Source organism: Peromyscus maniculatus, chromosome 5 (genome assembly GCF_049852395.1).
Source record: "Peromyscus maniculatus bairdii isolate BWxNUB_F1_BW_parent chromosome 5, HU_Pman_BW_mat_3.1, whole genome shotgun sequence".
Lineage (NCBI taxonomy): Eukaryota > Metazoa > Chordata > Mammalia > Rodentia > Cricetidae > Peromyscus > Peromyscus maniculatus.
The window spans coordinates 92,484,326-92,495,146 of NC_134856.1; the positions used below are offsets into that span (position 1 = coordinate 92,484,326).

At 44.9% G+C, this 10,821-nt stretch overlaps 1 protein-coding gene across 2 annotated transcripts; it reads right to left on the reverse strand.

The window, feature by feature from the left end:
• Nucleotides 1-1,809: 1,809 nt before the first annotated feature.
• LOC107401597 (uncharacterized) lies at nt 1,810-10,821 on the reverse strand. 2 transcript variants are annotated; one of them, XM_076572880.1, is made up of 5 exons: nt 10,686-10,821; nt 5,764-6,837; nt 4,730-5,142; nt 3,708-3,783; nt 1,810-2,101 (listed from the first exon to the last, which is right to left on the reverse strand). In XM_076572880.1, exons 2-3 carry the CDS (start codon nt 6,792-6,794, stop codon nt 5,109-5,111), a joined length of 1,065 nt encoding a protein of 354 aa, XP_076428995.1. In that variant the 5' UTR covers nt 6,795-6,837; nt 10,686-10,821; the 3' UTR covers nt 1,810-2,101; nt 3,708-3,783; nt 4,730-5,108. The 2 variants fall into 2 exon arrangements, with proteins under 2 accessions (XP_076428995.1, XP_076428996.1); XM_076572881.1 differs by lacking the exon at nt 10,686-10,821 and adding an exon at nt 9,732-9,901.

Consider the following 10,821-nt stretch of genomic DNA (forward strand, 5'->3'; position numbering starts at 1 on the left):
AAAGAAGTATACTATATGGCAGACTGGAGCCTCCATTGCCACCAGGATGAATGAAGAGGTGTTGGAGAAGCAGGAAGAAGCAAAGAGATTTTTCTGTTGAAGTGGTTTTTTTGTTGTTGTGTTTTTTGGGTTTGCCTTTGCTTTTCTTCGCTTGCATACTTTGTTTCCATGTATGGGGGGGCATGGCAGGGGTCAGAGGATGATATGGGGAGATGAGGAGGTGAAAAGAATTGGGGTGCATGATGTGAAACTCTCAAACAGCAAATGAAGTTTTTTTAAAATCTTCACCCGACTCTTTTGAGAAAGATATTTATTTGGGAAGGAGGAGTCCAGGAGAGTGGCTGCCTCTGCCAGGGTGGAGGACAACCCACAACTGAACAGGCAGAGGGGATTTATATAGGGCTTCTTAGGGGTGGAGCTTCTCCAGGGAGAAGGTTTTCTGCTCCGGGATTGGTTAGTTTTCCTGCTCAGGGATTGATTGGTTTCATTGATTGGGGCAGAGATGGCTCTGGTTTCAGGACCAAACTGTGTTTCTTTCACTGGCCCCTTTTTAGCCTTTTGGCTCTAGTTTTAAGGTCAGGGTGGATTTCTTTCCCTGGCTCTGGTTCTAGGGGTAAAGTGTGTTTCTTTGGCTCAGGTTTCAAAGAGAAAAAGTGTTTCTTAGGTTTTCAGTTCAGGGCTGAAGTGTTTCATTCACTGGCTCAGGTCTCAGGGCTGGAGTGGGTTTCCTTCAATAGCTCTGGCTTCAGGGCATGGTGGGTTTCTTTTGCTGGCCCTTTTGCCATACAATATGTGCATGTGGAAGCCACAGGACACCTCAGAGGTTGTTCCTCAGACACATTCACCTTGTTTATTTTGAGACCAGGTCATTCATTTATTTCAGGTCTCAGAGATTCTGCTAGCCTGGCTGGATTGGCAGTGAGACCCAGGACTCATCAGATCTCTCTCTTCCCAGTGGTGGGATTGAAGCCCATGTCACCACACCTGTTTGTTAAAGCAGGGGGTGGAAGTCAGGCCTCACGCTTGCCTACCACGCAGTGCACAGACAAGAGTCTCACAGGCATTTTTGATTTTTTTGTTTTCTTTTGGTTTCTGTTTTTTCCAGAGATGGTTTTTCTGTGTAACAGCCCTTGCTATCCTGGAACTCATACTGTAGACCAGGCTGATCTTGAACTCACAGAGATCCACCTGACTCTGCCTCCTAAATGTGCTTGCTTTGGTTTTCATGTTTTCCCTAGTTGTTCTTACAGTTTTTGTATCTCTCAATTTCCTGAGGCAGGTCTGTGCTGACAATTGGACGCTGAGGCAGGGACATCTGAACTGAGTCACCTTCTCTGGCCTCTGGCTGTTTTATTGACCTATAAATGTTTTCCTCTGTGGTTGGCACTTTTATATCCCTTGAAGTCTCCTTTTCATTTTCCCATTTCCCAGACAAAAATGTCTGTTTTGTTCCCACCAATCAAAGCCCTGTGACCATGTGACCCAAAGCACAGAAGGCCTTTCTAGATCCTTGCTAGACTACCCATGTTAATACAGTCAAGAGGCATTGTGTATCCCTGTGCTATAGACTTGACATGCCATGTCGCTGGGCTTCAGAAACAGCTACAGTAAGACATAGGTGCCCTGACCAAAGAGGTGCTAGAAGTGTCAATGCCAAAGCTTTGGTGTGGAATAACTCCAGAAAGTACATGCCACTGTGAAGAGTACACAGGACTAGAAAATGCTGACTGAAGAGTTGTGCTGCAATATTTCAATTCACTTGCAACTGGATATCATAGGTTGCTTTCGAGGAGAAGAGATGGGTCAGGATAAAAATCAAGTGAGCATTTAATAAAGTAAAAGAATTTCCATATCAGGCCTGGGAAATCTCGTTCCAACTATGGAGAGTGCACCACTGCTCCAGTTTCATATGTAGTCCTGATGTGTCCACATCAAGCAGAAATGAGCCATCGGGTCCACAGTACTGAGTCACTGTGGCAAAGGCTCCCACACAAAGCGAAGAGCTGCCATTCTGTGACAGTCCCACAGAGGCAGCTGACAAGGGTTTACCCTCCTATTCTTCATGGATTCCAGCCACACATGTGATTTTCAGCAGACTCATCTGAGGAGACAAAAATTACATTGAAACCACAGTTATACAGGAGCCTTCACTTGAAAGCTATTGGACAAAGTCAGAGTTATTGCTGGTTGGGAAATAGATCCCACACAAAAGAACAATCATTGATGACAGATGAAACCTTCATTGGTGTCTTTTTCTACTTCCTTTTCTTCATGCTTCCCATCTGTTCAGTGTGTGTCTAGGTACATGTGTATGTGTTGATATGTGAGTTCTGGAGCACTTGCATGTGTTCACTCATGTGTGAGTAGGAGGGGGTCTCAAGTGGCATGGTTACCTTGTTTTCTGAGACACTCTCCTTGAAGCAGGAGGATGTCAATAAGTCTAGACCATCTGTACAAGGCTTAAAAGGGGACTATTCCCTTCCATCTCCACAGAGGTGGGATTATATGCTCACACTGGCATGCAAGGCTTTCACGTGGTAGCTGGTTCTGAGCTCATGGCCCCATGTTGGAAGACCCAGCACTTGGTTTGGTGAGTTATCATCCCTGCCACTAGGAGGGCACTTGGATGGCTAGATTCTCATCTCATGATATCCCTTCAGAGCCTAATGGAGTCCACAGAGCAAATGGATCATTGACCCTATGTGGTGGCCAATCCCCTGTTGCAGCCCATAGGTAAAGCATGAAAAGCTTGTAGCTGAATATGTTCCCTGTATTATGGAGTTTTCAGGACTCATGATAGCCTGCAAACTAAAAGGACCAAAGGTTATTATTCATTTCCTGCCATGGTGAGCAGCCTGGAGTATCAGGAAGTTTGGGGAAAAAATGTTGCTTGACTTGTGTTAAGATGAAAGAGTCAGAGAAGTATTCACATGCTTTCCTGAGCAAAGACCCCAGGACAGATGAGGCTTGGTGCCTTCAAGGCTTTGAAAGGAAGTAGCCTGACTTATTGTATGGTGTCCCTAATGGAGTCTGTAACTATATCTGTGAGGGACATGTTTCTCTCATATTGGCCCTGGCTATACAGCCTTTGCTTTGAGGAGAGGTGGCCAGACATATGTCTCAGGCTCTCTGCTTCCATGGCACTCAACCTGAATTCTCTGTCCACCTCTGCATTCTACATAACCATGACAGGAATTATATAATGATGTAAGAGTCACATAGAGTTTGCCCTTTTACATTATGATTCATAACAGTAGGAAAATTACTTATGAAGTGGCAACCAAAATAATTTTGTGTTTGGGGGTGACCATAACATGAGGAATTGTAGTAAAGGGCTGCAGCTTTGGGAAGGTTGAGAACTGATTTAAATGATCCCTCAGACAAGAGCCCTGGAGTCCCTGTCTGCTAGGCAGCCTCTGCTGACTGAGAATGCTGTTCACAAACTGCATGGTGACCATGAGGACCCTAAAGACACCTCAGTCAGCAAGAATGCACACAATACCACTGGCTGACATCTTGTAGCTCCATGACATGAATGTTTCCTTCTAATCCTGACCCTGAGTGTGGACACTGGACACAAAGTAATCCAAGGATGCTGGCCTTGTCCAACAGTGATGTTCCACAGCCCTCTCAAACCCTACTTATCTTTTCCCAGTAGACAGAAAAGTCCTGTAATTTTAGTCAATTAAAGTCAAAGAATCACTCACTAGGACAAAACTATGACACCAGTTCCTGGACTTCTGAGACAGGGGAACAGCACGATGGGCGACTAGTGGAAGGAGGCTGTGAAGAAAAGAACAGACATTACCAGAGCAGCCCAAGACTGGTTAGCAGAGAGAGAAAGGGGCTCCTGGTAAGGGTTTGGCTTGAACTCTCCAGGAAGGCACGCTCTTCTCCTAGGAACCTATGTCCTACAGTGTAACACAAACTTCTAAAAGGTCTTTTAATTAAAAAAAACAAACAAACAAACAAAAAAACAACCCAGAGTCAATCGGTGGTGGTGGCTCATGCCTGTAATCTCATCACTTGGGAGGCAGAGGCAGGTGGATCTCTGTGAGTTTGAGGTCAGCCCAGGATACAGAAGGAGATGCAGGAAGGATACAAAGCTACAGAGAGAAACCCTGTCTCGAGGGAAAAAAAAACCCACCAGAGTCATATATTGGGGTAAATGCTGAAAGATCAGAGAGACAAAGGAACAAGCCACTGCCAAGTCTTACCTCTAGGACTCTTCAGACTGAAAAGGGCTCTAGTTTCTGTTTCCTCATGCCTTATATATCTTTCTCTGCCCAGCCATCACTTCATGGGATTAAAAGCGAGTATGCTTCCCAGTACTGGGATTAAAGGTGTGTGCCACCACTGCCTGGCTCTGTTTTCTCTCCTAGACTAAGTCAATCTCATGTAGTCCAGGGTGGCTTTGAACTCACAGAGATCCTCCAGCTTCTGCCTCTTGAGTGCTGGGATTAAAGGCATATGCCACCACCGCCCCAACTCTCCTATTCAGGTAGTTTGCTCCTGATCATGCCAGTCCAAGGTCACTGTCCCTACCCTACATGCCCTTCCTTTCTTCTCAGCTGCCTGACTGGAACTGGAATTTCCTACGGGCAGACTCTCCTCCCTCTTCACCCAGCTTCATGCTCTTTCCTCCTCACTCTCTTACTGATTTTCTTCTCCTTGACATGTCCCACACACCTCTCTCTTTCTGTCCTCCCCTCTTCCTGTGTCTCCTTACCTCCTGGGCTTACACAGTCCATGTACTTCTTTCCATCTGGCATTGACAAGTTAGGAGATGAGTTGATGAAGACCCCAAGTCATGTGGAACACGAGGTTCTAGAATGTGTATTGCAGAAGGTGACCGGCTAGCTCTTTCAAAGAGGGTGGCCAGGTGGCTGACTTCTCTGTCCAGCCATAGTGCTGGGACAACTATGAGCTTAAGTTGGGGAGCTAACAGCTCACACTGCAGGGAGAGGAGGGATAAACCGCTTGTGTCTGAGTTGCTTGAGGTGGCTGATACATAACAATGATGTTTGGGGTACACAGTTTTGTGGAATTCTGGCCTGGCTCCCTCCTGTGGCCTGTAGACCACACCAGGCCAAACTGAGACCCATGGTTTAAGAACCATGGACCCAGGCCTCTTCTTCAGCCCTTGAGAGGAGACACAAGCAAAGGAGTCTGTTAGTGACTCTGACATCAGCAGGATTTAACACTGAGCTGCCCTGCTGTCCATAGCGCTTCCCATGATTCCTCTCTTTAAGCTCTTTCTGTAGCTGGAGTTTTCCTGTGTTGACCCAGCTCCTGCAGCTGCTCAGACCCAAGTAAACACACAGAGACTTGTATTACTTATAAACTGTATGGTCATGGCAGGCTTCTTCCTATCTAGTTCTTTTATCTTAAATTAACCCATTATATTAATCTATAAGTTGCCACATGGCTTGTGGCTTACTGGTACTTTTACATCTTGCTTCCAACTCCAGCTACATGTTTCCCCTTTCCCCAAGCCCAACTCCCTTCCCCTTCCCTCCACTGCCCCTGGTTGCATCCATTGCTTGTCTGCTTCAGACTCAGCTTCCCCAGGTTCCACATAAATGGGTACAGTGGGAAAGCTCCTTATAGCGTCACAGACATCTTAGGGTTTATGACCTCTAAATGGGTGCAGCCTATCAGTGCAAAGGGCCTTGCAAAAGCAAAGATCCATACACAGAAAAGTCACTGACTGGGCCTCCTCAGTGTCTATGTGCTCCTTTGCCCAGGCTTGTTGTCCCTTACCTGGGGGTTGTGTCTCCTGTCTTTGGGGGGAGGAGGCAACAGAATAAACTGGAAGTCAGGTGACTAATCTGCCTCCTCACCCCTTTCCAGCCCCTTCTTTGCTTCTTCTTGGAGGCTGTGGCTACCTTCTGGGGCTGGTCCTTGCTAAAGCTAGGTGGTGACTCCTCAAGGATTATTCCCTTGCTGTTTTCATATTCAGTGTTCTCATTCTGGAGAGAGTCCACAGAGTCCACAGCATCATGTGTTCTCTCACTGGACTGTAGGTCAATTTCCTTCAGGTCTCTAGATGTGCTGAAGCTATTGGTAACCTCAGCATCATCCTGAGGTCCTGGGATCTGTTGACAGCGGGTGTCTTCCAGGAAGAACAATGCATTGAGGGATGTGTGACTGAGCATGGTGCTGTTGCCAGTCTCCTCAATCCCAGCCTCCACACCATCATCCTGTGGGGCTGAGGTAGAAGTGGTGTCCTCCATGTAGGAGAGGTCGTCCTCGGATGTGTCACTGTCACCAGAACAGGTCGTGCTCTCTGTCTCCTCAAAATTCTTATTGATGTTACAGGCCTGCACAGCCTGAAAGCGTGGGGCAGAATTCCCAGGCCAGCTGAGATCCAGCAGCTTGTATAAATCTGGAGAGCTGGACCTAGAGGAGATCTTGCTATATCTCTCTTCATTCACGTCTTTCCCTTTGTGGTCTTCAGATGCCACCAGTGTGGGCAAGGCAGGTTGACTTCCTCCCCTCCTTAGTGTGGGAGGGAGGCTGGGGCTACCTGCAGGACTCTTGAACGAATAGGTCTTTGGAACATGCCATATTTCACCAAGGATGGTACCACCACTTTTTCTCTTGTTGAACATAGAGTTTTTTGCCAGGGCATCACTAAGCCTATTTGTTCCTATGAGTCCCAGGGTTTCTTCAGCCATGTGGCCTAAGCAACACATAGCATCTACAATGGTGGAGATGGACAGCCTGGATCCCGTTTCTCTGCATGCTGGTGGTAAATCACAGAGACCGGTCCATGGAAATTCTCCCTCCATGTTCACCACCGTGGCAGGTGGAGAATGGGACCACCACAAGATGCTAGAAAGAAGACACAAAAGCAGTCTAGGAGGCAAGTTGTTGGCTCTCAATTTCTACATCAGGAAAATCATAGCTACCTCAAATATCCTAATGATGCATCTTGGCAGTCAGAAGTCAAGATAAAAAGCCAACTGAAATCCCAAGGCAGTTAGGAGAAAGCATAAGGAAGACCAGAGTTGAAATAAGTGGTCACGTGGAGGTTGAAACAAACACCAAAGAAACAAAGATCAAAACAAAGATCCGTTGATTTGAAAGCATGAAGAAGTCTGACAAACCCTTGACCTGCATCCCCCAGGGAGAAGATACAAATTATTGAAATGTGAGACAGGAAATAAAGTATGAAAGAAAGACAAGAAGGATCTATGGGAAACCTGAGTGTTTATGTGATTCAATCTAACTCTAGAGAGGTGATAATCCTGAAGGAAAGAGTTTTTTTGCATCATAAAACAGACACCAACACTGATAAGATGTTATTTAACATGATTACTGCCTGCTGCTTTACCTTTACTACTACATCCTAAGTGTGATGATCAATTCTGGATGTTACAAACCATGTGAAGTGATCACTATAGGGATAAGATGGAAAGAGTAATACACTTTCTGCAAACAAGGACAGCCCAGGACCCACAGATTGCATGATGGATCTTACCTACTGGCCTTATAGTATAATGGAGACCCATTCTCCTCATGCTGCATCACCAAAGATCCAAGATCGATCATTCCAAATTTAGTCTTGAAAGCCAGTATTACCATGAGGCTAAACCCATAACAACACACAATCCCCTCCACACACAGAAATACACACACAGAGAGAGAGAGAGAGAGAGAGAGAGAGAGAGAGAGAGAGAGGGGGGAGAGAGAGAGTTGAGTGTACTCCCATATCCTTTGTGAACATCCACTTTTTCATCTGCTATCAGATTCCTTGGTACTTCACACAAAGTTCAACAACAGATTGAATGACAGATTTGATGTTTCATGTTCACAGTGAGTTTAGCAGGGAATCCTAGCGTAATTCGATGGGGAAAGTATTCGACAACAAGCATGTAAGTAGGTCAAGAGAAGGGGCCTATGCTCAGCCACAAAGAATGAAATTTTGTCATTTTCTGAAGTGGAAATAGACATTAGGAGCATTGTCTGTAATACCCCAGATCCAGAGATACTGTGAGCCTAACCAGAGCCATGGATCAGTAGGTGGAACCTTAATTGAAATGGGGACTTTCGGGGCACATACAAGGGGCAGCTGCAATGTAACAGAGCAGATGAAAATGATCCCAGGTCACTGTATGCATCTATAGAAGTGTTACAGGGGAATTCCTTACTTTACACAGTAAAGGTTTAAGATAAAAAATGAAATGAATGTAAAACATGGCAAATATTTAAACCAAACAGTTAAGCAAAATGAACACATAAGCAGAAATCCATGCCTCAAGCAAAAGCATGAGTGCATGAACCAAAAAGAGAAACAGAACACAATCCAATCAAAACAGAGGAAATCTCCCAATGCAAAGGTGCAAGAGGCTAGGAGTCCAGTTTATCAGGCCCAATGTAGAGGTACAACTGCTCTCCATCCAGCAAGAGTTTCTCTGTAGCATCAAGAAAACCCCAGCCCACTGCAGGGCCTTATATGAGCAAATTTCCATAACTTCTCACAAAGGCTTTTCGTAATGTCACAGTAAGAAATGGACCAGTGACAGCAGGGACTAACCCAAAGATGTTTCTCATTCCAGCTCCAGGGACTGCATAAGTTTTGTCATGGCTGTGAGCAAATCCCCAACAAGATGCAACTTAACAGACAAAGAGTAACCCTACTGGCAGGCTCTCAGAGGACAGGGAGGCAGGGCAGTTGGAGGAGCTGGTGGCTTGGGAAGATGGGTCTGAAGCAGTTGGGTACATGACTTTGGCAGGTCCCTACTGCCTCTAGTCTCCCAATTACTCCTGCTGCTTTCTACTGCTCTAGGCTGTTATGACCTCCCTTAACTGCACTTCCCTGCTAGAGCCCAAGCATTCAGACACATGAGAAGGTGTGAGACCATTCATATCAAGCCTTGAGGAGGACACTTTGACTTTAAGAACATAGGAACTCGGCAACACAGTAACACGGTAACAAGTGCCATAGTAACAAGGTGGGCAGACTCAGGAACTCTGTGCTGACCTGGGTTAGGGACAGGGTTATGGACTAGTTAGAGAATCAACCTATGGTCTGTCGTAATGCCTTTGCATTAGTACCTTAAAGTTCTCTAAGAACAGTCTGTTAGAATTCTGCCCTTACACCAGTTAGATGACTGCACACACATAGTTCAGGAGTTAAGCAAAGGGTCATCAGTGTGCACTGGTGATCACGTATGTGTGGTGTGGTCACACAATCTGTGCCTTAATCCACGCAGTAACCAGTACCACAACCAGTGCCATTTATCATTCATTTCAGTCATTATCTCCACACTTAAGATATTCAATTCCTTTATCTTAAACTCATATAGATGGTCATCAAAAGGATGGTAGCCCTCCCTGATACTCTGATGCTGTAATGAAATGGACTGTACCTCATGATATACATGTTTTGGGTCCTTTTTGTAATGTTGGGGTGGGGCATAGCAAGTGTGGAAGATAGCTACCATGACAGAAGGGTATTTAAGTTCATCAAAGCTTGCCGGAGATAACAGCTCAGGTAGATGTAATCAAACTGCATATGGCGATGAAATTTCTTAAATTCTACAGCTTTTCCGTATAAATAAAACTTCTAAAACACGTAAAATTAAATTTGAAAATATCAAAGAATCATGCTTAATAACAGATATATGGGACTAACAAAAAGAAACTGAATTCAAAGTACAAATTAACTTAAGAACCAATTAAGAGATGTAAATCAAAATCAACAAACCAGAAAACAAACTCACTGTTTGGACGTCAAAGCAGATGAAGAGTGTCTGTTTTTAGGAGAACAATAGTATCAAAGGTTATGTGAACCAATGTCTGAGTCAACAACTCTACAGCCAACCAAGCAACAGCTTCTCTTCAGTGTGAGAAGGCCCAGCCCCAGCCAGTGCCTTATATGGGCAGAGTCTTCAACTCCTCACAAGGGCTTTGTGATGTCAGAGGAGGAAATGAACCAATCACAGCTCTTCACAACCAAAAAAAAAAAAAAAAAAAAAAACCAGAAATTCTTCACCTTGTGTCTCCAAGGACATTTGTTTTCTCACTGCCCTGATCAATTCCCTGAGAGGCAGCAACATGTGGTACCCAGGTTTTGCTTTGGCTCAGGCTCTCAGAGGACAGGGACAGACATATCTGGGGACTTGGTTAGAGACATAGTTAAGGATGAGATAGAGAGTGGACACACAGGCTTCTTCAAAGTCCTTTTTACTCACACCCTCAAAATCTCTAATGACTCCAACTACTGCAGACCTCTTCATCTCTATACTCATGATAATTGCTTTTCCTTAAACTCATATTTATGGGCACCAAAAGGATGATAGCCTGTCCATGACACTGTGAGGCCTTGAAATTGTCCCTCAAGATTCCCCAGAGCATGTTTTGTCTCATGAATGGCATGGTGGCAGGAGAAGACTCTTACCATGATAGGGAATTTATAACCACAGGGAAAGGCTGCAGGAGGTAACAAGCAGGTGGGTATGCTCCAGAATCAAATTCCCTATCTTTTACAGCTAATATATACTAACAAAAGCTAAGGTAAAGAACTAAATCAATATACAAAATGTCAAAGATAAATGGATAGATAATAATAGAAAATGGTTGATAATAAGTCAAGTGAAACAGATGGACAAACTAAATCTAAAACAATAACCTGTCAAAATTAGTCACAAACCCAACCCACTGGTAAGCACACTCACTGTGTTCAGGTCAGTGGTGATCACAGATGTTCAGTTCAAAGACAGACAATAAAAAACAAAGCTCTCAGGACCGAAGTCTTGAGTCAAGTCCTCTGTAACCAACCAACAGCTTCACTGCAGCTTAAGGACAAGATCC

Bases quoted from the DNA above. Each gene is read 5' to 3' on its own strand.
- LOC107401597 (XM_076572880.1), bottom strand. From the start codon at position 6,794: ATGGAGGGAGAATTTCCATGGACCGGTCTCTGTGATTTACCACCAGCA. The intron at 5,143-5,763 runs GTAAGGGACAAC...TCTCCTCTCAAG, and splicing joins ACAGGAGACACAACCCCCAG to GGCTGAAGAAGAGGCCTGGG.